Source organism: Nuphar pumila, chromosome 1 (genome assembly GCF_984573655.1).
Source record: "Nuphar pumila chromosome 1, dmNupPumi1.hap1.1, whole genome shotgun sequence".
Taxonomy (NCBI): domain Eukaryota; kingdom Viridiplantae; phylum Streptophyta; class Magnoliopsida; order Nymphaeales; family Nymphaeaceae; genus Nuphar; species Nuphar pumila.
This window is the reverse complement of record NC_143249.1, coordinates 17,720,373-17,748,352: the sequence shown is the minus strand read 5'-3', so window position 1 is coordinate 17,748,352 and position 27,980 is coordinate 17,720,373. Positions and strand designations below refer to the sequence as shown.

The 27,980-nt window shown below is 35.9% G+C and overlaps 1 protein-coding gene across 2 annotated transcripts; it reads left to right on the top strand.

Annotated features, from left to right (window-relative positions):
• Positions 1-209: 209 nt before the first annotated feature.
• Positions 210-27,980, top strand: LOC149848183 (WRKY transcription factor SUSIBA2-like). 2 transcript variants are annotated; one of them, XM_089981869.1, is made up of 6 exons: positions 210-630; positions 2,908-3,102; positions 24,038-24,584; positions 24,674-24,842; positions 24,924-25,082; positions 27,088-27,980. In XM_089981869.1, exons 1-6 carry the CDS (start codon positions 307-309, stop codon positions 27,713-27,715), a joined length of 2,022 nt encoding a protein of 673 aa, XP_089837995.1. In that variant the 5' UTR covers positions 210-306; the 3' UTR covers positions 27,716-27,980. The 2 variants fall into 2 exon arrangements, with proteins under 2 accessions (XP_089837995.1, XP_089838028.1); XM_089981902.1 differs by lacking the exon at positions 2,908-3,102 and having other exon boundaries at positions 238-630.

Here is a 27,980-nt window from a genome sequence, read left to right as displayed (position 1 = left end):
GTTGAGTCATGTGTTTAAACTTTAGCAGAACCTCAAGTCAACGCCTTCGACTCAGTGGGTCAAACCGGCCATCTTTCACAAACACTTTGGCCCTTGACCCGACCCCAACCCGAGTCTCGTAACAACCGATACGGGTAGAATCGAAAAGGAACGAGAAAGTCATTAAAGGAAATATATAGGGGTAAATTGGTCACAATGCCTCTGAATAAAGAAAAGGGAATTTTTTCACATAGAGAGAGAGAGAGAGAGAGAGGAACAGAGAGTTTTCTGTTATGGAATGGTGAGGCGGTCGTCTCGATCCCTCCAATGGACGCCAAGTCAAACCCCGATCCTTCCGAAAATAGGCCTGGCGCTGACTGCCCCTTCCCCTCGTCCCCTCCCCTCTTCGTCCCGCCCGCCCCCGGCGGTGGCCGGTCCTCCGAGCCGGCGCCGACGGACGGCAGATCGGAGGTGGCCGGTGGGCCGCCGGAGGGCGGAGGAGCAGCGGCCACCGGATCCACCACGGCGAGGTACAAGACGATGTCTCCGGCTAGCCTGCCGATCTCGCGCTCGCCCTGCCTCACGATCCCGCCCGGCCTGAGCCCGACGACGTTACTTGAGTCGCCCGTCGTCCTCCTCTCCAACATTCCGGTAGGGTTCGCGCCTCCACTCCGTCCATCTCTCTCTCTCTCTCTCTCTCGTGAAGGTTTGATGAAGTTATCTGAGGATGAAATCCCTAGAAGGAACGCATTCTGTAGGACTTTTCTCTTTAGTTAGGCAAGATCTAACTTTTTTTTCCATAAGGAACTAGTCCTTTGACTTTCATTTCTTGTACGGATTTCTCTATTTTTGTTTCTATTTTGGACTTTTATGGTGCGATTTTAATCAACCGAAGATGGAAGGTGTAAAGTGGGAGAGTATACAATTAAATGAAAGATGAGTTCTTCGTTTAGTTTAATCATTTCTTCTTTGGCGATTTTATTTTTAGTTTTTGGTAAGAGTTACAATAGGGATCGTAGTAGGATAGATAGAAATTGAAAAGGAAAATGAACCCTTTTCTATTAATTTGTTAATAGATAGGTGCGTTTTCTGCTTCTTCGGAAGAATGATTGAAGTTGGAGCGTGGCGAACTAGCTTAAATGTTACTATTAGTGAGACAAAAATGTGCATACTTATGGTCCTCCGATTTTGGCAGAATTAGTCTAATTTTCCAGGAAAAAATCTGGTTCCCCCCCCCCCCCCCCGTTTCATCTGCTGAATACTGTTTGTTATTTCATTTTTATTTTTTATTAGCTATTATTGCCATTTTGAGATGAATGAAGTTCAGACAAAAAAGGGAACCTGTGTTTAAGTGAGATGAATGATGGATGACCTGATTCTGGAAATAAAAACGGTTTCTGTGTTCAATGATTATGGTCATGTTTGATTTTGATGTTCTAGTTGCTTAGATTCTGTTGATAGCTTTATGCTATTTGGTTTCGATCTTCTTTATGCTGGGATTCTTTTTGTCGTATCAGTTTTGCAGTGCCATCTTTTTTTCCTAACTTTATGTTGAGGGAATCTATCTTTGTCTTAGATATACTTTCTCAGAATGAGGATCTGAAATTTCCCTTTCCTTTCTGATATTGTGTGCTTCCCATGGATCGATTATGTCATCTTCTTCTGATCCTCTTTTCTCTTTCTTTTTCTTACGATGGATAGGGGTTCTGTTAAATTCTGAAACAGATAAAAAAAGTCCGAAGAAATAGGCAGACCATGAAACTGTGAGGCCACCTTTTTTAGAGTCGCTTTTGTATGAGGATGATTAATTTTAGAGCTCTTGCAGAATTGGGTGAAAAAAATTCCCTTTGTTGTGGATTGGCACCAAGAAGCATATTACGAGTTTGTAGAGATTTAGGCTGCAAGAAGCTGTTAGCAATGGATAAAAAGGTTTTGGAACAGAATTAAAGAATGAATATATGACAGATGGATTTGGTTACTGAATGCAAATTGTTTGCTTTAGATTTTTCTGATTGTCATGGAGCAACACTTAAGATGGGGGCAGTTGTTGACTTCCTAAAATTGCCTCCCTCTTCGATGACCTTTCATCATGAGCAATTCGAAGGTATGCTGTGTTATTTCACTACTCTAATTGTAATCATGGCTTCTGGATATCTACCAACTTTTTATTGATAATCATATTCCATGGGTAACCATACATATGAAGAACTTGACCTTTCTAAGTCATATCTTGTGATTCAGATCTTCTTAGTTTGATAAGTGGCAGATGTTAGGCTAATCACTTAATGACTTGGAAGTGGACAGTTAAATTTTTATTAGAAGGATGAATGGTGCTTATTGACACCTGTTTTATATTTTTGTATTGCCGGTCTGAGGTGCTAACTTTATCAGAACCAGTCCTTTTTACTTTTCCCATAGAATTAAACAAATCAAAAAAGTGATGGACCTTTATGGCTATGGGCATGTTGATAAAAATTTATGTGGTGCTTATAAATATTTGTTATTATTTTGTGCTGATTCCATCCTTTGTCCTAAATTAGCATCTGGTGCCAGGAGCAGCTGTCATGTTTATTTGTTTATAACTTATAAATATTTGTTATTATTTTGTGCTGATTCCATCCTTTGTCCTAAATTAGCATCTGGTGCCAGGAGCAGCTGTCATGTTTATTTTTTTATTTGTAACATCTGTGATACTTCCAATGCTCATTTTTATAGTGAAACTCCAGTATTCTTATACTATTGCATATCACAAGATATTTCAATATCTGTCACATCTAAGTGGGTTGATGCTGATGGTTTGATGTAGGATTAGTACACCATTGTTTAGTTTCTGCTGCAAATTTCCACTTATTTTGGATAAAGCTTATTCTTTACGATGTTAATTGGAATAAACATGTTGAGAACACCATATCCTTTTTTGTGATGTAGCTTGCAGAGCCGTCTCCAACTACTGGAACCTTTTCATTTCGTCCATACATGAACGGTGGTGTCAATTCTGCTTTCATATCTGATGTGTTTTCATCTTCAAGGAATATTTCTGATAAGCTATCGTGTGATGATGGAAGCCCTAGAAGTTTTGTGTTTAAACCGCACACGGAATCACGTTCCAGTTCAGGCATTCTGGTAGGTTTCTATTTACTTGTTTTCTGACAACCATTTTCTGGAAGATGACTACTTGGTTGCCTCTTTCCTATTTGTTGGAAACTTCATCTTGTTGTGAACATAACATGCATCATGAACTGATGCCCTGTTAATTAATTGTTGAGATGGTATTGGAAATTTTGAGTTTTCCAAGTGTTTGTTGGGTACTATAAAATAGTAGCCATTATAATAAAAAACCTCTATGAGTTCTCAGTATGATGCACCAGCTTGTTCTTGTGTGTTATCTGTATGCTGTGTAACTATTGGACAAAAGATTGAAACAAACCGAAATTTTAACTGTTGTGGAAATTCTTGTACTGTAGCAATGTTTTGCAATCACATCAGCTTATTTCTTTGATGTTATGTGTAGATTTAACCTCAATTCCAATTAATGGATGAGATTGCAATCCCTTTGCAACACATCGACATTTCTTTGCCTGTTGTCTAATTGAGACATTTTAACCCTGATTTATTGCATACTTGGGAGTGCTGCGTGAACTTTATGATGCTTATAACTGAGACATCATAAACTCCTGATTCATTCCTGATTTGGGAGTGCTACATGAACTTTATATTGCTTTTTGTATTTTCAATGCCTTTGGATATGGCCAGGAAAAAAAAAGATTTAGCATGCAGGATATTGCAATTTTGAGATTTGTTGACTGTATCTGCTCATTGTTAGGTGCCTTCAAATTGTATTTGTGCTATATTTAAGTTAAGTCTGGTTCTGCTACAATTTGCTTATTTTTCACTTTAGCATCACATTGCTATAGCATGCAATTGTGGCATGACTATGATTTAAGCAATGTGTTATAACCAATCTTACAATGAACACCCATTTCCATTGTCTTGTTCATCTTGATAGGCATGATTTGAGCACTGCAAGCATATTTATTGTTTGAACTGAGGGTTTATCCGTCTTACTAGTTTTTTTCTGGCACTCTAGTTTGTATCTTTGGCATTTCATACAAGTCATCTTGGTGGTTGTAATTTCTTATAAAAAGTGTAAAGAAAGTAGCAGTGATCATAATCATCCAAGTTTTGATTTTGGGAACACAATTGTCATTTGTACAGTTTGATTGAGGTCTGAGTACCAAACAACTAGATATAAATTTAATATGGTATCTGGGAGTGTACACGGAAGGGGAGCATTGTGAGCTCTGAAATTGGTGATTTTTCAAATGGGAAATGCTTATACAATATGGAGAGTTGATGCATTGTTTAGGCAATTGTTGACTCGCGATGTAAGTTAATCCTATTGAGAACTCTTGTATGATGAAGTTATTTTCATGAAAAAACTATGAGTCACTTGGATGAATTTGGTAATGGCTTCTGTGAACAATTCCAACCAAACATATTAGTTCACCAGAAATTTGACTGTTTATTCAGAGTCAATCAACTTGTTCAAGTCTCTGAGTTTTTATAGTAGTGTGCAATTTTGTTTATCTCATCAGTTCTGTGCTGTAGTTTTTGACATTAATTTGCTCAACTTGGATGTTTGAACTTTCAGCTTTCACCATGGTGTTGAATCCAAGCTGTTGAACTTTAAAATTTTAGGACCAGGTTACACTGATTGTTCCAGAGCTGTGTCAAGTTCAATATCTTTGAGCCCTTTGCTATTTTTTTGGATTTCCCTGTTCATGTCTGAGTTGATTGTTCAAGAGCTGTGTCAAGTTCAATATCTTTGAGCCCTTTTCTATTGTCTTTTTTGGATTTCCCTGTTCATGTCTGAGTTGTTTGTCATCGTCTTCATCATTATGACCAATGTCATGATCATTACCATGATTTTTAATTTTGTTGTTAGCAACAACAATGATGACGATGATGATGACACCATATTATTAATGTTGTTATTTATCATTATTATTGTCGTATTGCTGTTGTTGGTTTGATTAAGACTTCAGCAAGTCTTGCCTTTTGGATTGTGTGAAACATGAGCTACAGCTTGTACAAGATGTCACATAGGTAAAAGCTTGACATAGGTATAGCTGGTATGACATGGTTGCTTTTCGAAAGAAGGGTCTGAAGGTGAAGCTGGGTTGTTTATGTTCTACATGCATGCAATGAAGATATATATTTTGCTGCAAACAGAGAACTCTGCTAAAAGATATACTTGAGAAATGCTCAGTGCATCTGTATGTTATATAATATGTCTACGTATAGCAGCATCCACAAGCACCCAATACCAAAATTGTCACACTATGTGGGGTATTTTGAAGTACCCATCCTAAATATTGTATGAGTTGGTGGATACTTTTTCATGATGTCAAGCCCTTGTGCTATGACATGATTATCATCAAAATGACATGAATCCCGATGCACTCCAAAATGGATACCAAGAACCAAAAATACAATGTATTTGAATACACACTCACCATAGAAGTAACAATATAATACAAGAATTATAAAATGAATAATTTCATTAAGTATGAAATTCAAATAATACAAAAAGGAAATGAAAAATTACAAACAACCTCACTACAAATACTCAAACACACAAAAGTCTATAATCTACCCATCACTCTTTCACCTTACAAAGACACCCACCCACCCACCCGCCCACCCATATATATCGACACAAAAAAGAGAGAAGAGAGAGAGATTAAAGGAGAGAAGAGGGAAAAGGGGATTCCCTTCTAGCCGTTGGACACCCTCTCCAACAACTAGAAGAGGTCAACCTAGGTTGACATCAAGGTTTTAAAACCCAGTGACTCGGGACTTGACTCATTCTTTATTGACTCGTGACTCGGCGGGTCAACTCAGTGACTCAGACCGGGTTTTGTTATAAAGTATAAAGCATAAGGCCCGTGACCATATAACACAATTACAAAGTTCATACGTATAAAGTTAATAATCATAACATAATAACAAATGATGAGTTGTGGAGCCTGATTCAGAGTTTTTGCCCTTTCTGAAGGGGGGGTCCGGGGGCTCCCCCCCGGCATGGGTCCCGCTGTGTTTGGTTTGATCATCCTTGTTTATTGTTTCCTTCGGTTGTTTTTTGCTAGCGATTTTCATAACAAACAGAGTCTATCACCAAATTGATACCTAAAAAATCAAATTTCAAACATCCACAATTCATCCACTTTTGCAAAATATGATGTCTCAAGTCAAGAGTCAAATCTCAAATAAAGGCGAAGTGCTATTATTTGAAACTTCATTTGAATCAATTCTTGAGTTGAAAGTAGAAATTAATGGCTGAATTGGAGTACTAGTAGTTGCATTTTTCATTGCATCTTCATCTTCAACTCCATCACCACCTTCATCATCAATAAGATTAGCTTCTTCAATGTTTTCAACTTCCATCTCCAAGTCCCTTAAGAAATCCTTCATTCAATAAAATATGACATATTCTTAAGCATGCAATGGAGAAAGACAAAAATTTAAATTGAAAGAATTTTAATCAATGTCCGCACTTGTGGAGGGGTAACAACAAATTTTCCTATAACGGTTGGGTTACATCAAGGATCTGCTTTAAGCCCTTTCCTATTTGCTATAGTGATGGATGAGCTTACGAGATCAATTCAAGAAAATGTGCCGTGGTGTATGTTGTTTGCTGATGATATTGTTTTGATTGATGAGTCTAGAGCTGGGGTTAATGCTAAGTTAGAATTATGGAGACAGACTTTGGAAGCAAGAGGTTTTAAGTTGAGTAAGAGTAAGACAGAATACATGAAATGTCGGTTTAGTAAGCAACGAAGTAGTGATGGGAGTGTAGTGAAGCTTGGTGAGCAAGAAATACCGGTGGATGATTGTTTCAAATATTTGGGATCTATCATTCAAAAGTATGGAGAAATTGATGGAGATGTAAATCATAGGATAAAGGTTGGGTGGATGAAATGGAAAAGTGCAACTGGAGTGTTGTGCGATCGTAGAATGCCATTGCGGTTGAAGGGAAAGTTTGATAGGACGACTATTAGGCCCGCTCTACTATATGGTACGGAATGTTGGGCTGCCAAGAGACATCATATTCAAAAAATGAGTGTAGCTGAGATGCGTATGCTGAGATGGATGTGTGGAAATACAATAAAAGATAAGATTCGGAACGAGGAGATACGTAAGAAGGTAGGCGTTGCACCCATTGAAAATAAGATGAGAGAGAATCGTTTACGGTGGTTTGGACATATTCGGCGAAGGCCTAATGATGCTCCAGTTAGAAGGATGGAGAAATGGGAAAATATATTAGTTAAAAGAGGTCGGGGTAGGCCTAGGAAGACATGGATGGAGGTGATAGGAAAGGATATGAATGCTTTGAACCTCACCGAGGACATGGCATTGGTTAGAAATGATTGGAGGAGAAGGATTCATGTGGAAGACCCAAAATGATTTTCTTTTTTGGTTCATATCACCGACCCCAATTGTTTTGGGATGAAGGCGTAGTTGTTGTTGTTTGTTGTAAAGAATTTTAATCAAGTGCCCAGAACTCGCTCGAGTCCAGTATGACTCGTGACTAGACCGAGTCAATGCCGACTCTTCGCAAACCGAGTGTACCTTGTCGGATTGACTTGCCGAGCCGAGCCGAGTCATTGAGCTGACTCAACGAGTTTTAAAACCTTGGTTGACATATACTTAGTCAACCTAGGTTGACTAAGATATATATTATATATAAATAGAAATATATATATATATATATATATATATATATATATATATATATATATATATATATATATATATATATATATATAACTCCGCCTGTGTATAACTGTTTAACACCCCCCTCAAACTTATAGTGACTCACTGTAAGTTTAAAATTACAAAAGAAGAAACCCATTACATAAAATGTCTTCATAGACTTCATCAAGTTCTTTCATTTGATGCTTTTTTAAGAGGTGCTCAATCATATGCTCCATTACACAGAGAATCTTCAATATCATCAATTGTTGAAAACTTGTAAATAAAGCTAACAAAACATCCCAATTATATATATATATATATATATTATAAGAAAATTTCAAAGGATAACTATATTAGTTATATATTATGGAGAGAGGATGACCAAGCACATAAACATACAATATATAAAAATATTTAATAAGTCAATTTAACATTTTTCAAAATCATTTAAAGTAAGAATTAATTTTGAAAATCATTAATTTCAAACACGATAGTCATTAATCACTTTAATCATTCATGAAAATTATGCTCACATATATCTATCATAAAAGGCACATTAATGCATAACATGCATGGATTTTCAACATTATCAATACCATGAAGAAATAACTCACAAAGAAATATAAATAACAAATCATTTTTACACAGCGGAATATAAGAAATGATTTCAATCACTCAATAAAATATTTAAGAAAAGTCAAATACACATAGATCAATTTCATTTTAGAAGCAATATTAGTCATACAATTAAAAAATGTCACTTATGGAACAATTTTAAGAGATAACAAACAACTTTCAAGAACACATGCTTAGAAAACTAACTAATGAAACTAGCAATATTTCAAAAAAATGCCACAAAGGCTACAATGAGATATCGATACGATGGACCAAGGGAAAATACACAAACAACTCACAAGGTAAAAGTAATATATTCTTTATTAACAAATGCTTAGAAATCATTGATTAAACTTATGGAAAACACACAAGACAATTAATCATGGAACTAATCATGCAACTAAAGCATATTAAATGCAAAATGCATGAAAATATTTCAATAATCATTTTTCATACAAGAGCAAATGAGTTTAGAAAAGTTACGAAGAGATTTAAAAATCTCATATAATACAATAAATGAAATTAACGAATCTTAACACTAGTTTGACCACCACAAGCAATCACCTCACTAGACCTCCAATCCTAAAAAATCAAGTGTATCAGTGACTAGAACAAGAGCATAATCACAATACCACTAAAGGGCTAAAAAACACAAAAAAAGTATGAATAACCAACATCTTTTGTCTACATAAAATGACACATAAAACAAGTGTATCGATGACTAGAACAAGAGCATAACCAATGGGTGCATATAACTCACCACATTGAAAATATCATCTCTTGTCTATATATAATGACACTCAAAATAAGTGTATCAACTACTAAAACAAGAGTATAATCTCAATTTCACTTCTGGGCAAAACAAACACACAAAAATTGTGAATAAACATCTTTTTTCTATATATAAAGACACTCAAAATAAGTGTTTCAGCTACTAGAATAAGAGTATAATCTCAATGCTACTTATGGGCAAAACAAAACACAAAAAAATGTGAATAAACATCTCTTGTCTACATATAATGACACTCAAAATAAGTGTATCAACTACTAGAATAAGAGTATAATCTCAATGCCACTTATAGGCAAAACAAATACACAAAAGTATGAACAAACATCCCTTGTCTACATATAATGATGTAATGAAATATTGCGGAAATATAAAGAGTGCTTATAAGCACTTACAACAATGAATAAAAAAGACAATATCACAAGTCCACTAAGGGACAATACAAACACAAGCCTTTAAGAAGGCAACAATATAAAAAGCCTCTTATTTAAAAGAGAGAGAGCTCTCAAGAAATGCCTACATACAAGGGGTTCACCCCTATTTATACAAGATGGAGTGGAAGGAAAAGGAAGGCCAAGGGCCTCAAAAGAAGAGCCCAAAAGGGGGCTCCCATGGAGTCGTTGGGAGCCCCCAACGGTCACATTTGTGACCGTTGGGGGCTCCAACAACTCTATGGTTGGAGCCCCTTCTGGTTCCTAAAAAATGCAAAAAAATAAAAATAAAAAAATAAAAAAGAAATTACATTTTAACAAAAAATAAAAATACTTGTTTTCTAAAACATATATGTGAAATTACAAAAATACCCCTATTGGGTATTGATGTTATATATATATATATATATATATATGGAGTACATTTTAACACTACCCCTCAAACTTTACGGGGAAATGACGGAAAGTTTGCCAAGGAAAAACATGAAGCGGGGAGCCGGAAGGGCTTTAGTAAAGAAGTCTGCCAACTAATATTCTGAAGTGACATACAATAGAGCAATTGTTCCTCGTAAGTATTCATCGCGAACATAGTGGCAATCCATTTCGATATGTTTGGTACGCTCATGGAAGGTATGATTGCTTGCAATATAGATGACACTGTTGTTGTCGTAACATAACTTTAAAGCTTCGGTAATATCAACCCCCATGTCTTTAAGTAGGCTGCGAAGCCATACGAGTTTCATTGTTGTGGTTGTCATAGCCCGATACTCAACTTCAGTAGATGATAGTGAAACTTTCTGCTGCTTCTTGCATCGCCAGGCAATCAAAGAGTCTCCTAGAAAGACACAAAAACCAGTAGTTGAGATTCGATAATTAGAATTACCTCCCCAAGCTGTATTAGTATAAGCAAGAAGATTCAAGGAAGAAGACGAGGATAGAAATAACCCTTTATTGATGGTGGTCTGAATGTAACGAATGATCCGGAGAACAACACTCATGTGCACAGTTGTAGGAGCATGTTGAAATTGACTAATTGAGTGAACCGCATGGGTGATATCTGGTCTGGTGATGGTTAAGTAGGTGAGAGACCCAATAAGTTGTCTGTAGGGTGTGGGATCTTCCAGAAGAACCCCATCCTCCAACCGTAATTTGACATTAATAACCTTGAGAGTCTCTACTTTTTTATCATATGAAATGCCAGACTTAGAACATATATCTGCAACAAGCTTCATCTGTGACAAAATATATCCTCGAGAATAATATGCAACTTCAATTCCAATAAAGTATCTAAGAAAACCTAAATCAGACATATCAAAATTATTTTTTAACATATTTTTAACATCAACAATACTATTTTGATCATTCCCAGTGATAATCATATTATCAACATAAAGTAACAACATAAAATACTAGTACTTGCATTTTTAACAAAAAGAGCAGTGTCAGTATAACAAGTGTGAAATCCTAATTTTATCATGATATCACTGAAACGATCATACCAAGTCTTAGGGGCTTTTAAAAGCCGAAGAGTTTGACCTTGCTCAATATTAATTCCAGGTGGTGGATCCATGTAAACTTCTTCATTTAAACTTCCATTTAAAAAAACATTTTTTACATCAAGTTGATAAATAGGCCATTTTTTGGTTGATGCGACAACTATTAAAGTCCTGACACTGGTCATTCGAGCTACGAGAGCGAATGTTTCTTCATAATCAATTCCATATTCTTGTGAGTATCCCTTAGCGACTAACCTAACTTTATATCGTTTTAAAGATCCATCGCTTTTAGTTTTGACTTTGAAAACCCAACGACACCCAATAAGTTTTTTGTGTGGGGGTAGATTAACTATTTCTCAAGTATTAGCCTTTTTTAGTGCATCTAGTTCAACTTGTATTGCTTCAACCCAATGTGGTATAGATTTAACTTGATTATAGTGAGCAGGTTCAAAATAAGAATGTAGGGTTATTAAACATGCTCGATAGTTGGGTGTCAAAGAATCATAGGATACAAACCTATTTGGTGGTATTGATATTCTAGAAGAATGTCTAATTTGTGGTTCCTCTATAGACTTAGAAATTTGGGAGTATTTTTTGAGGGCACTAATAGGGTTTTCTTGATTTCTTCTTGAGTATACATTCATATTTGTGTCATTATCATTTGGGGGTATTATATCAAGGTTGGACACCTCACATGTATCTTCTATGCTTTCAAGAGAATCGTTTTGTATGTCATCAATAAGATCATATAAAAATATGTAATCAATTTCATTTGTTTCTTCTATTTTATCAAAACCATTCTCATCTTCTAGAAGTGTTACATCTTTTGAAATATAAAGTTTATCATTTTTAAAATCATAACATCTATACTCTTTTTGATTTTCACTGTATCCTAGAAAAACACATTCAATTGCTTTTAGAGACAACTTATCTCTCTTATGCAATAGAACAAAGCATTTAAAACAAAAAATACGAAGACGATTAAAATCGGGTAAAAATTTAAAGAGTTTTTCATAGGGAAAAGCATTTTTTAACTTAGAAGAAGCCATTCTATTGATTAGATAAGTTGCGGTTAGAACGACTTCGGCCCAAAACTTCTTTGGAATATTTCTAGAGACAAGTAATGTTCTAGCGGTTTCTACAATGTGCCTATGTTTTCTTTCCGCTAGGCCATTTTGTTGAGGGGTTCTAGGACATGTTTTTTTATGACAAATTTCATTTTGAGTTAAATAGTTTTGAAATTCATGAGATAAATATTCACCACCGAAATCGGTTCTCAAAGTAGATATGTTACTTTGGAATTGATTTTGGATTTTTCTATGAAAATCTTTAAAGAAAGTAAATACTTCTGACTTATGACTAAGAAAATAAATCCAAACATACCGAGTAAAGTCATCAATAAAAGTAACATTTAGCCCCCTTTGGACATGACCGGAGAAGGCCCCCAGACATCCGAATTCACCAATTCAAATGGTCTTGAAGAAAGAAAAGTTTTAGTTGGAAACAAAATAGACTTCATTTTTACAAAAATACAATCTTTGCAATTAATTTCTTTTTCCTTACAAAATTTGTTTCTAAAGGGAAAAATGTACATTTTGGAATAACTTGGATGACCAAGTCTTTTATGCCAAGTTTCCATATTTTTTTTCTTGGACATAAGAACAAAAATAATTTGTGGGAAGGTCTAGATGATCCATATAGTAGAGGTCTCCCTTCCTATGGCCTTGCCCAATCCGCTTCTCGGACCAGAGATCCTGCACAAAGCAACCATTAGATGAGAAAAATATTTCACATCCATGGTCGGCAATTTAAGAGACCGAAAAGAGATTTAAATTTAGTTTGGGAATAACTCTTACTTTTGGAACACAAAAATTTTGAGTCTTTAAAAGAGCCAATACTTGAAATTTTTAAAAATGTTCCATCGGCCATAGAGACACAAGAACCCTTTGAATTGGTGTAAACATCAACAAGTGCATTTTCATGGGGGGTCATATGAAAAGAGGCTCCATAGTCAAGGATCCAAGAATACATACCGGGTGATGATGTAGAAGCAATAGCCGCACCCGATGTGGAGGAAGAAACTTTAAGAATTTGTTGAAGAGCCATAGATATTTGCCCAAGAGTTTCTTTGATGTCACCATTCTTGCCTGATCTTCTTTGGTGGTAGTTTTTTCAAGAGAGGTCACCTTAGGCTTGAAAGTTCCATTAAGCTTTAGGCAAGCGGGTTTGATGTGACCCGACTCATAGCAATGATGACAAACAATCACTTTTCTTCCTCTATTATAGTTTCCTTGTTTCTCAAAGTGAGGAGGTTTATAGGTTCTTACATTGTTGTCGGGTTTGGATACGTTAAACACTTCATCAACATGTTTACTCATGCCAAGCCTTGTCTCCTCTTGAGTGATTTCGGCAATGACATCCTCAATTGGAGGAAAGATAGATTTATGGAGAAGTGAGGATCTCACTTGCTCAAATTCGAGACGTAGCCCAAAAAGAAATTGAAATAATCGTTCTTGTTCCATTTGTTTTTGTCTCAATTCAGCATCTTCCATAGCAACCCATTTTGGCTCTAAAAGAGCCAATTCATCCCATAGTGGGTTGAAGGCACTATAATAGTCTTGAATGTTAGAATCACCTTGTTTGGTGGTTCTAATCTTTTCTTGCAAAAAATACGTTCTCGCAAGATCCTTTTGGGTATACATAACCTTCATAAAGAACCAAGCCTCATTGGCCCGACGAAATTTAGCTATATTATCACATACCTTGAGTTTAACATTGTCATAAACCACGCAAGGATTTTTGCGTGATTGCTTTCCCAATTTTTCACTTATTTTTTATGATTTTCAATGGCCTTGAGGCGAGCATCTCCTTCAAGAGCTTTTTCTTGACCTCCTTCGTTCTTTGTGAGCATAAGTTTAGGTTTCGGAATGGTACCCATGACAAAACCCCAAAGTTTCTTTCCTTTGAGGTTGTTTTCCATTGCTGATGCCCACATCATGTAATTCTTTCCATTGAGCTTGAAGGATAGGTCGATCTTTGCCTCCATGATGTTTCCAAGAAATGAGAAGAGAAGAGATACACAAAATATGAAATATACATACCACACTTTTCTTTCAAGAACCGAGTGACTCTGATACCATGTAATGAGACATTGCGGAAATATAAAGAGTGCTTATAAGCACTTACAACAATGAATAAAAGAGACAATATCACAAGTCCGCTAAGGGACAATACAAACACAAGCGTTTAAGAAGGCAACAATATAAAAAGCCTCTTATTGAAAAGAGAGAGCGCTCTCAAGAAATGCCTACATACAAGGGGTTCACCCCTATTTATACAAGAGGGAGTGGAAGGAAAAGGAAGGCCAAGGGCCTCAAAAGAAGAGCCCAAAAGGGGGTTCCCATGGAGTCATTGGGATCCCCAACGGTCACATTTGTGACCGTTGGGGGCTCCAATGACTCTATGGTTGGAGCCCCTTTTGGTTCCTAAAAAATACAAAAAATGAAAAACAAAAAAATAAAAAAGAAATTACATTTTAACAAAAAATAAAAATAGTTTTCTAAAACAACTATGTGAAATTACAAAAATACCCCTATCGGGTATTGATGTAATATATATATATATATATGGAGTACATTTTAACAAATGACACTTAGATACGAAGCATAACAGGAGAGAATAAAAGAGGTAAGAGAGCTTGTAATGAAAACAAATTAATGCCATTAAGAAGAATAAGAGTATCAATCTTTCGAAACTCTATGGTTTCAAAAACATAACAACTATCACAAGAAAAACAAGATATCAAGCATCAATACTGTAACAATGGCCACATAAACAAATGAGTGATAAAACATACTCATAGAAAACGAGGTCAATCACTTGCTAGTTAGACACGAACCTATACTAACAAGATGTCATGAGGTGCACACATAGCTCACCCCAACAACCAACTCGGATTTCCAACAACAATGAGTTCAGAGGCCAATCGACCATAAATCAGAACCAAGTCAAATGATAACACGTCACTCATAAACTTGAGAATCTAGATTGATAAGATGACATGAAGTGCACACATAACTCATCTCAATGGCTAACTCTGACCTAATAACGACAAGGCAAAAAATAAATGATACATATAAAAATTTGTGATGGACAAGCCATAAAAAGTCAATACATACTCACGAAAATCAATTTCCAAATAAGTGAGTTCCTAAAAAGAAACAGATTTGAAAAAACAAAGTTTCAAATCAAATCCAATAAAGGAGATGAAATCTTAAAATGAATATAGTGCAATCATATGCACAACAATATGTCTCATGACAATTTTAACAAACTTGAATAATCAAATAATGAACAAGAATCATGCTCAATATAATCAATCTACATAGAGAAGATGAAGTTTGAGTATCCTTCAAAATGAAATCATAAATCCACCAATCAAGCAACAGGTACACTAAGGTACATCACATACAAAAATCCAATAACTCTCAATAAAGAAACAAGAACAATATATATGATCTTATTAAAAAATAAGCTTTTAAGTTAGATCTAAATCACAAGCTTGCTATGAGACAATTAAAGACACAGAGAGAGATTCCCAAAGAGCTATATGTTGAAGTTTGATAACATACATAACTATCTCCAATCATGAACTCACATATGTTACACAAGACATTTTTTCACAATGCAACAAATATAAAATTTCTAAGAAGCGTGCAATGAAAATTCAATGCTCAAGAAAGAAACCATTAAGGGTTACAAAAGTGTACAAACACTCACACATTAAGAGGCAAATATGAAATCACAAAGAAAAAAACATAAGCACAATAGCTACTTAGGAGCTTAGAATACTAAAAAATAGTCTTTACTCAAGATGAAATGCACACAAAATGCATAATACGTTAAAAAATATTAAAACATGCATTTGGATACATGATTAAAATCATTAAGGAAACATCATGATACATTAAAAATCTCAAGGATAAGTTATGTGTACACATATATGAGCATAAGAATAAGCATACACATGAACAAGGACCACTTATGGGTCTAAAAACAAAACTCAATCACAAATGCCTCTTATGGGTAAGAGCAATTTATTGGATTATTACTTGAGAACAAACATACACATACGTTAAGAGACATTTAAGGGATAAATACAACATAAAAACTTAGTATTTTGAAAAAGATGAAACACATATAAGAATATAAGAAAGCATATAAGAAAGCACATACTTTTGTAAAATATAATTTTTCAATGTACATATCCATAATCTAAAACATATACTTTATATATCAAAAGACAATAATTTCTAATTTCAAAAAAAGAAAAAACATTTTATTATAATAATTTTTTTAAATACCTACCATGCATATGAAACCAAAAGGGCCAAAGATACATACCGGAATGCGAAAACCTTGAATTCATACCATACAAAACATTTTCAAGACCACGATGCCTTGCTCGCCATGTCATCAAAATGGCATGAACCCCGATGCACTCTGGAATGGATACCAAGAACAAAAAATACAATGTATTTGAATACACACTCACCATAAAAGTAACAATAGAATACAAGAATTATAAAATAAATAATTTCATTAAGTATGACATTTAAATAATACAAAAAAGAAATATAAAATTACAAACAACCTCACTACAAACACTCAAACACACAAAAGTCTATAATCTACACATCATTCTTTCATCTTACAAAGGCACACACACACCCATATATATAGACACAGAAAAGGGAGAAGAGAGAGAGAGAGATTAAAGGAGAGAAGAGGGAAAAGAGGATTCCCTTCTAGCCATTGGAGAGGGTCCAACGGCTAGAAATTTAGCCGTTGGACACGCTCTCCAATGACTAGAAGAGGTCAACCTAGGTTGACTAAGATATATATACATATATATATATATATATATATATATATATATATATATATATATATATATGTAAAAGTATCCTCAACAAGATACTAAAGTCAAAGGAACGATATAAGTGTGCAAGCATACACACACCAAGAACACTTGGAACACTTGTGCACCAAAAGCACAAAATACGAAATCACCAAAGTGCAAATGCACTCATAAGTTATATAAACACTAAAATGGTTGGGCAATAAATCCCAACAACCACTACGCAATACAAGAGAGAGTGCCCATATTTATAGGGCTAAAGGAGACCTTGGAAGGGGCTCCACATAGTCGTTGGAGCCCCTCCAACGGTCACATTTGTGACCGTTGGAGGGGTCCAACGACTAGTGTGTTGGGTCCCTCTCAAGGTAGGTACAAGGCATTTATTAAATGAAAAAGGAAAAATAAAAAGGGAAAAAGAAATTACAAAACATATTCGAAAAAGAATATGTGTAAAAATGTCTAAACTACCCCTAAGACTAAAGATAGAATTATATATATATTTTACATATATAATAGGTAGATACATATACATATATTATATATATGTATATGTATTACCTTATATATGTAAAATATATATACGAGGTTACAAGATTGAATTACATAATTTAACACCCCCCCTCAAACTTAGGGCAGGATGACCGATAGTTTGCCAAGAAGGAGGTTGAACCGCGGAGCACACAAGGCTTTGGTAAAGAAGTCTGCCAACTGATATTCGGACGTAACATAAGGAAGATCAATGACTCCTCGGAGATATGCTTCGCGAACGTAGTGACAGTCCATTTCAATGTGTTTGGTCCGCTCATGGAATGTGTGGTTTTTCGCAATGTAAATTGCGCTCTTGTTGTCGCAACACAGCTTGGTGGGCCCTTCTATTGTGACTCCCATGTCTTCAAGCAGTTGATGAATCCAAACAATCTCCATGGTAGTAGTTGCCATGACACGATATTTAGCTTCTGTTGAGGAGAGTGACACCTTTTGTTGCTTCTTGCATCTCCATGAAATCAGTGAGTCACCTAAGAATACACAAAAACCAGTGGTAGAGTGACGGTTATTTGGGTCACCTCCCCAATCAGAATCAGTATAAGCGATTAATTTTAAATCGGAAGAAGATGACAGAAAAACTCCCTTGTTTAGAGTACCCTTTATGTATCTTACGACTCGTAAGATGACACTCATGTGAACGGATGTAGGCGCATGCTGAAACTGACTTGCAGTATGGACTGCATGGGATTATCTGGTCTGGTAATACTCAGATACTTCAGAGATCCTACAAGCTGTCTGTAGGGTGTAGGATCCAAAAGTGGAACCCCATCATCAATTTTCATCTTTCCTCCTACTACCGCAGGAGTTTCGCAAAGCTTCTCATCCGTAATACCTGACCTGTCAATGATCTCAGATGCAAGCTTAGTTTGAGATAAGAAATATCCTCTAAGAGAGTATGCTACTTCAATTCTCAAAAAATAAGTTAGAAAACCCAAGTCAGACATTTCAAATTTATCTTTTAAGATAGATTTTATACTCTTAACCCCGTTAGAGTCACTCCCAATGATGAGCATGTCATCAACATACAGAAGTAAAATAACAATCCCTGTATTGGATTTTCTAACAAATAGAACAGTGTCAGTAAAACAAGAGGTAAAACCATTCTCAATCATAATAGAGTTAAATCTATCATACCAAGCCTTGGGGGCTTGTTTTAGTCCATAGAGAGCTTTTTGAAGACGAAGTACCTTTCCCTTAGGAGCCTCCATTCCAGGAGGAGCATCCATATAAACTTCTTCACTTAAATCACCATTTAAAAAGGCATTTTTAACATCCATTTGATAGATGTTCCATTTGTTAATAGATGCAATGGTTATCAGGCATCGGTCAGTGACCATATGGGCTACAGGAGCAAAAGTTTCTTCATAGTCAATACCATATTCTTGACTATATCCTTTTGCAACCAAGCGAGCTTTATACCTTTCAAGGGAACCATCACTTTTAGTTTTTACTTTAAAAACCCATCTGCATCCTATTGTATTCTTACCTTTAGGAAGATGTTGAAACTCCTAAGTGTTGGCTCTTCTCAGAGCCTCAAGTTCACTGTCCATTGCATTAATCCATTCAGGGCACTTTCGTGCTTCTTCAAAGTTTCTAGGTTCTATATAGGAGTGAATGGCAATAAGGCAAACTCTATATCTTGGTGAAAAAGAGTCATAGGAGATGAACCTAGAAGGAGGCCTTCTACTTCTTTCGGTTCTACGAGGGATTATTTCATTCTGTGAACCACTGGGACTGACATTACTATATCTGTCAAGAGCACTCCTAAAGTTATTTTGATCTCTATGAGTATAGGTGATAGGGTCTCTAGGTAAGTCAATATGTTGATGTGACGAGGAAGGCAAGGAGGAGTTTTCCTCGGTTTCAAATTCATTTGGGTTACTTTGATCTGACTCATTATCACTAGTATCATTGTCTTTATTCAGTAAATCGAATAAAAAGGAGTAATCCATATTTTCATTTTGAGGGTTACTATGTTCGAACCCACTAACATTTTCCAAAAAACTCACATTTCTGGAAACATACAATTTATCACTTTTGATATCATAACAACGAAACCCCTTTTGGGTTTCAGAATAGCCAAGAAAGGCACAAGGAATGGCTTTAGGAGAAAGTTTGTCATTCTTATCAGTAAGGACAAAACATTTATACCCAAAGACCCTTAATCTGCTATAATCAGGTTCCTTATCGTACAGTTTTTCAAAGGGAGAAATTTTGTTTAAATTCTTCGATGGGAGTCTGTTTATGAGATAGACAGAAGTAAGGGCTGCCTCAGCCCAGAGATTTTTTTGGAATATTTTGAGAAATGAGTAAAGTCCTGGTTGTTTCAATGATGTGCCTGTGCTTTCGTTCGGCTAACCCATTTTGTTGAGGGGTTTTCGGACAAGATTTTTGGTGAAGAATACCAAAGTTTTCAAGATAACTTTTAAATTCATTTGAAAGGTATTCTCCTCCAGAGTCAGACCTAAGAATTTTTAAACATCCATTGAATTGATTTGAAATCATTGTGTGAAAATTTTTAAAGGTTGAGAAAACTTCATGTTTATGTTTAAGGAAATAAATCCAACAAAACCTAGTGTAGTCATCTACAAAGATCACATAATATGAAAATCCTCCTTTAGACATTACCGGAGCCGGTCCCCATACTTCGGAATGGACAATTTCAAATGGTTTTGTCGTGAACATGGATCTTTGAGGAAAAGGCAAACATTTCATTTTCCCAAGAATGCATTCATTACACAAAAAGTCACTTTTACAAAGATGTTTAACAAAAGGTAAATAAGAGATTTTAACAATATTGGGATGACCCAATCTCTTATGCCATACATGAATGTCTTTGTTTTGGGCGACGTTGCAAAATTGACTCTTAGGAATTTGAAGAAAATCTACGTAGTAGAGGTCTCCTCTTCTAGAGCCTTCCCCAATCAATCTCCCGGACTGGCGATCCTGTATCCAACATTTATTAGAAGAGAATTTTATATCGCAACCATGGTCCGAGAGTTGGGAGACGGAAAAAAGATTTAAGTTAAGGTTTGGGATAAAACGAATTTTTGGAACAAAGAAGTCTTGTTTTTCAAAATTACCTACTCCTTTAATCTCAAGAGATGTTCCGTCCGCGGTTGAGACAAAAGATGGAAAAGAATTTTTAGAGAAATTTGAAAGAGAGCAAGAACTAGGGGTCATGTGAAAGGATGCCCCGGAATCTAAAAGCCAAGATGTCTTACCGGGGGAAGAGGATGACATAGCGGCTCCGGAAGTGCCTCCTTTGAGAAGAGGTTGGAGTGCTTCTACAATTTGTTGAAGAGAAAGAGACTCATTTGATGAAGAAGGTCATTCTTCAACTTGGGATGCCATAGCCGTTGCAATCAATTTCTTCCATTTAGGACACAAAGGTTTGATATGTCCGGGTTCTTTACAATAGTAGCAAGTCACTTTGCTATAGTCTCTTTTGCCATATCGATCATTTCCTCCTTGACCTTGATTCTTGAAATGAGGAGGTCTATAGGTTTTCATGTTGTTTCCCGGTCTTGACACGGCATTAGCCATTTCACCATCTTCTTGAGTAGAGGAAGCAACAAGAATGCTAGAATTATTTTTGCCAATCTCCATACGGGTTTCTTCACCACTTAGCTTGGCGATAACATCTTCAAGCGAGGGAGATGTGAAGGCGGAGAGAAGAGAGGACCGAACTTGTTCAAATTCGGGTCTAAGGCCATTTAAAAAATTGAAGAACCGGTCTTCCTCAAGTTGTTTGTGCCTTAATTCGATTGCCTCACCACTCCACTTAGGTTCAAGAATTGCGAGTTCGTCCCAAATAGCGGATAATTCGGCAAAGTACTCCCGAATGGTCATGTCATTTTGTTGGAGAGTCAAAGCCCTCTTTTGGAGAAAGTACTTGTGGGATAAATCTCTTGAGGTGTACATTTTCTCAAGATATACCCAAGCTTCGGAAGCCCTTTTAAATTTGATGATGTTGGCATTTATCTTGGTCTCAACGGATGAGAAAATCCAAGATAGGATCTTGAAGTTCTTCATTTCCCAATCATCATGTTTTTTGGAATACTCTTCAAGGGCCTTTTGTCTTTCATCTCCTTCGAGGATCTTGATATCCCCTCCTTCAACAATGGTAATTTTAGGTTTCGGTTCCGGTATGGATCCATGGACGTAACCCCAAAGGCCCTTTCCTTTAATATGAGCTTCCATATTACCGGCCCAAACATGATAGTTTGAGCCATTAAGCTTAAACCCAAGAGAGAAATGGGAGTCTTTTTCACCCATTAGAGAGGAAAGAAGCCAAGGAATAATACGTACCTCAATTACTTTTCGCGTCTTCCTTGATACGAGAGACTCCTAAAATATTGCTCGAAGAAGGTGATCCTCTTCGATTTCAAAAAACTTGAAGGCACGCTTTTCGAGGAATGCTAGAGAGGGCGAATCACAATTCTCCTTTTTCAACGAGGCTCTGATACCATGTAAAAGTATCCTCAACAAGATACTAAAGTCAAAGGAACGATATAAATGTGCAAGCATACACACACCAAGAACACTTGGAACACTTGTGCACCAAAAGCACAAAATACGAAATCACCAAAGTGCAAATGCACTCATAAGTTATATAAACACTAAAATGGTTGGGCAATAAATCCCAACAACCACTACGCAATACAAGAGAGAGTGCCCATATTTATAGGGCTAAGGGAGACCTTGGAAGGGGCTCCACATAGTCGTTGGAGCCCCTCCAACGGTCACAAATGTGACCGTTGGAGGGGTCCAACGACTAGTGTGTTGGGCCCCTCCCAAGGTAGGTACAAGGCATTTATTAAATGAAAAAGGAAAAATAAAAAGGGAAAAAGAAATTACAAAACATATTCGAAAAAGAATGTGTAAAAATGTCTAAACTACCCCTAAGACTAAAGATAGAATTATATATATATTTTACATATATAATAGGTAGATACATATACATATATTATATATATGTATATGTATTACCTTATATATGTAAAATATATATACGAGGTTACAAGATTGAATTACATAATTTAACAATATATATATATACACAAAAAAAAATACATTCATCTTAACAATGAGGAATTACAGAAATGTCATCTATTAAGAGTTTGATACAATATTGTATTACTACTTGTGTGCTTCCCCTTCTCACGTATTTATTTGTACTTTCATTTGAAGCTAATGAAGTTCTTCTAGAGTTCTCTCCCATTTTGCTTCTTGTTCTTCTCTTATTGCATCGCAAGCTTTCATAAAGTTAGAGATGTGCGTACATGGTGGGTAATTTAGAATGCAATTTTGAGAAAATAGTGATACATAAATGTAAGTTGGGAGAAAATAGTGATGCATAATACCATTTACACAAAATTATATGTGAGGTGAGAAGGAAACTCTTTTTGTTTAAGAAAAATACTTGGTTATGTGAAGCATGTTTCTTGAGCCTTCTTTTTCATTCTGTGACACAAATTAAAATTCCAAATCCTATCTCTCTCTCCACATATATATATATATATATATATAGATAGATAGATAGATAGATAGATAGATAGATATAGATATCTCTGTGTGTGTGTTTTAATATGTCTATCCACAGTAAGACAATAGTTTCATGTGCCACTTGTCACCATTGGTTGAGTAACACAACCGACATAAAATTTTACTGTCATCTCTCTCTCTCATACACGCCCTAAATTTGACAAAAAATTTCTGGAGAACTCTGCAAATTTACCAGCTGTTTTTCTTCAATGATTGGTAACCTTTACTGCTGAGTAATCAGTATTCCAATTTGACCTTGGACGAGAAGAAACTGACAAGTTACTGACAGATAGACTTGTTAATGTGTTTTCCAGTTTTGTTGGTAGGTAGTTATATTTTAGGTACTTCACTGAGTTTGGACTGTTGCATGGCTAGATGATCCCTATTCGTTGGTTCTATGTTTGACTTTATGAACCTGGCTGAGCTTTGTTTATGAAATAAGTGGGTGTCCTGAGAGTTTCCAGACAATTATTTTTTTGTTCAGTATTTTGTTGCCTACTTACCTGGTTTATTGCTTAATATTTTGTCATGAAGGCAGTGGATTTTTTATTGTACTTTGAGAAAGGAAGAATAAAAAAACTCTAGTTTGGAAAATGTATTATCCTTCAATCACTTGAATTACTGTACGGATGAAGCAAAGGCTTGTGGATGCGCTAGCACTGAATGGCATGGGCATGTTTGTCATTTTAATAATATGCATTTTTGCAAGATATTTCTCCTTTCCATGTCATGGCTTGCATAAAAATTAACTGTATTTTTCCTGAGATATCTCAGTTACATAGACTGTGTAATTAGAGGCTTAAGTGTACTTTCTGAAAAGGACTCAACAGAAGCCTTTCATTTGCTCTTTTTCTTTCTTTTTTCTTTAATTGCAGCCAAGTTGGTTATTAGTCAACAATTTTTTCCTACATCTACCCTTTTCTTTACACTTTTAACCTTTGGTTCATATTCTTTACAGGATCCTGTTAACTCGAATTTAAAAAAGTACCAGAATGTTTTGCACACTCAAGGTCAAGTTCAGTTGGAACCTCAGACATCTGTGAAGATTGAGAACATGTCTGTCCCCAGTCAGGATCTTACACTTTCTGTTACAGCTTGTGATGCACCTGTTCATGTGGTTACTTCAAATGCGAGTGCACCTGCTGATCTTTATTCAGATGGGTCTCATGTTGAGGCCCAACCATTGTCATTAGATCAAAAAGGTGCTCCTTTGACTGTTGTTGAGAGACCATCTGAAGATGGATACAATTGGCGAAAGTATGGTCAGAAGCTAGTTAAGGGATGCGAGTTCCCACGGAGTTACTATAAATGTACTCATCCAAACTGCAATATGAAGAAGAAGTTGGAGCGCTCTCATGATGGCTTGGTTACTGCAATTATCTATGAAGGGGTACATGACCATCCCAAACCTCAGCCAAGCCGTCGACTGGCTGTTGGTGCTTCTAATATTGCACAAGAAGGAGTTGACAGGACAGAAGCATTGCAAGCATCCAACAATGTAGAAGGTAAATAAATGGATCTGATAGATAATCTGTACTGTTTTTGTACTTCTCCTCAGATGTGTATAGTTACATGCCTTGATTGTCTATTGTAGACAAGTCACTGAATGCCCTAGGCTGGGCATTTAATCAGTTAGAACCAAATGGAACTCCTGAACTGTCTTCTGTATCAGCAAGTGATGATGATGAAGGTGAAGGAGCTGGTGCTCACAGAGATAAATTAGGGAATGAGGCTGATGAAGATGACCCCGAATCAAAACGCAGGTTTCTAGATAACATTTAATATGGTAGTCTTATGAGTTTTTAATCCAACTAATCCAGTGGTCAAGTTTAATTTGTGAGCAGGAAAATGGAAGCTGTTCCTCTGGATAACACTACAACTACCAGAACAACTCGTGAACCACGTGTTGTAGTACAGACACTAAGTGAAGTTGATATCCTTGATGATGGATATAGGTGGCGTAAATATGGGCAGAAAGTGGTGAAAGGAAACCCTAACCCAAGGTTTGTCTTGGTTTTCTTGATGCATGTTCTTATTAGCAGGGAAAATTTTCAGGAAGAGTATTGCTGAGTACTATCCTGGATCTCTGCACAAAAAAAAAAGATAATGCAAATACTTGAAAATAATAATTTTCAAGTATTTGGAAATGCCATTAAGATATGGATCACATATCATTTATTGGTGCATATTCATATTATCCGGGAAAATTTTCAGCAAGAGAATATTACTGAATATTATCTTGGAATCTCTGAAACATAAAGAAACATATAAATACTAAAAATCATACTTGTTCAAGAAAATTCCCATAAAATATAGATTGCATATCATAATGCAATCAATTTAGCTAATCACTTAAAAATATTACAAATTTTAAGTTTGGACTACTTCATATTTTAATATCTCTCTCTTGGTATACCTTTTTCGTGAGATGCTTCTTAGAAGCCGCATTCTGAATAATCTGTGTATGCTTTGTAAATTGATACAGTCTTTACCTTTTAAAATGCTAATCGTAAGTTCAGTCAGCACACTTTAGACCGAATTACATATTTTTTGCCAAATTTTGCTTGTTGGCTGTAAATTTTAGTATGCCCTAATTTTTTAGTTAATCGCTTAAAACTATTACAAATTCTAATTTTGGACCTCCATTTTTTAAATATATCTTTTGCAGTGCTTTTTTTTTTGAGATGCTTGTTAGAAGCTGTGCTAAATTGATGTGGCCTTTAGCTTTCAAAATGGTAGTCACACGTTTAATCAGTGCATGCTTGGTGCAGAATTACATATCTTTTGCAAAGTTATATTTGTTGGCTGTAAATTTTAATATAATATCTGTCCCTATTCTTGAGTAAGATTAGATGCAGTTGATTGAGCTCAATTGAAGCCTGAACACAGTGTATTTATGCTGAATGAGTCCAGACTAAAGGGTGTGACCCTCTGTGGACAGCTGAATATGCCTGTTCTTATGCTTAGCATAGGTAGATTTTGACAGGTTGGTTTAGTTTTGTTGGCATTTTCTGGTCGTCTTGGTTGGACTGCTTGAATTGACTCCAGTTCAAAAGTTCTATCTTTTGGTTGCTTTTACTGACAAGAATCTACTGTGTTGATCTTTGATCGAGTTCAGATTTATCCATTTTAGGCCTGGTCTTATGACAATCGAGTGGCCCCTACTAATTTATCAAGGAACAGCTTATAGGTTTTAAGCATTAGATTTATCCAACTGAAAATGTTGAAATCTGTGACAGTTGAATGTTTAGGTTGAACAGAAGTTTTTTTATTAACCAAGAATATACTCGTGTTTGACTGGTAGTTTATTCTTCATCTTTGTTCATATAGTCTTACGACAATCAGTGATCATGCTTATCTATTTTAATAGTTAAGTCTCATAATCATTGACTCAAATTTGTCTATAGCAAAATGTCAACTCCTAGAATTGTGAAAGGGAACTTAATAACCAATTGCTGTGATATTTCAATCAAATTGCATGCTGATGATGAACTATGCATATGGTTAAATCAGGAAGTATCATTGTTCAGTCCATGGTAAGATTTCATGGGAATATTTCTTGTATGGCCTCCACATAAAGCACTGAATTACTTGGATAATGAGGGTTACAATTTGAGTTGTTTGTGATCTGATATGTTTTCTGTTTTTTATAATTGAAGAAACCCACATTCTCATACATTTTCTGCCTAGAAACAAAGAAAATTGATACTTCCAGAAGTTTGATTAGTGAACTGTTACCTTGTATAACTTAATTTAATTTGATATATTTCTCGATTGAGCTGTCGAGGACTTTGTGATTGTGTTTAATCTTTGATGCAAAAACTGCATCATTAGTTGGGGCAAGGTTTTCCAAAATAGGATATGGTTTTGTTATGGTTAACATTTGCATCTAGGAACAACTTTGTCAGATTTGGTTTCATGGGCATCTTCAAGTATGTTGTCTCAAATTTGTGAAAAATGCATAGTAATGACTTTCACAGTTGATTCTCACTATGCTCAACTCTGCAGGAGCTACTACAAATGCACAAATGCTGGATGCCCAGTTAGGAAGCATGTGGAGAGAGCATCTCATGACCCAAAATCAGTTATTACTACTTATGAGGGAAAACATAATCATGATGTACCCACTGCAAGTACAAGCAGCCATGAAACTTCTGTACCTATGGCAGCGCAGAGTCTCAACCCTCTCAATGGTAGTGTCTCAATGTCCATGAATCCTCTTATGCTAAGACCACCTAATCACATCGACAATGGCAGAGCAGTAGCTTATCCTACAGAACCTGATGCAGTTAGTCTGGATTTGGGTGTTGGAATCATTCAAATTCCTGAAAATAATTTCATTCAGAGGCAGAATCGAGCAGAAGCAGGGAACATGTCAAGACAGATCCATGGTACTAATCTATCCGGCTCAGTTATTGACAGCCCGATTCAATCTGCTGGAATTCTACCCTTCTATGGAAATGGGATCATGGATAAACAAGCAGACTATTACAGAGTTAAAGAAGAACAGGGACAAACTTTCAACTTTGACATGATGCCACCATTGAACCATTCAGCTAACCAATTTCATCAGGCTGCTGGGAGATTAATGTTGGGTCCAGAAGTAGATGCAGCTCACACTCAACACTTCACATGATGACGAATGGTTCTGTTGTGGTTTTTCGTCGTAATACACGGACTGTTCTGAAAATGCTGATCAGGTTTTTTTCTTGTCCAGGGAGAAAATAAATGCCAAAGTTGTATCTCTAGTTGTAATATAGCTCCCAGGAAAGCTGTAGTTTGCTGTATGTAGGGCGACTACTTGTGGTGGTTAGCAGCATTGGGTTCCATAGGGCCTTGTATAATTTTATGCTGTGGTTCAGGGATTAACATTATCTAGTTTTGCTCCATTCTGCTCTGAA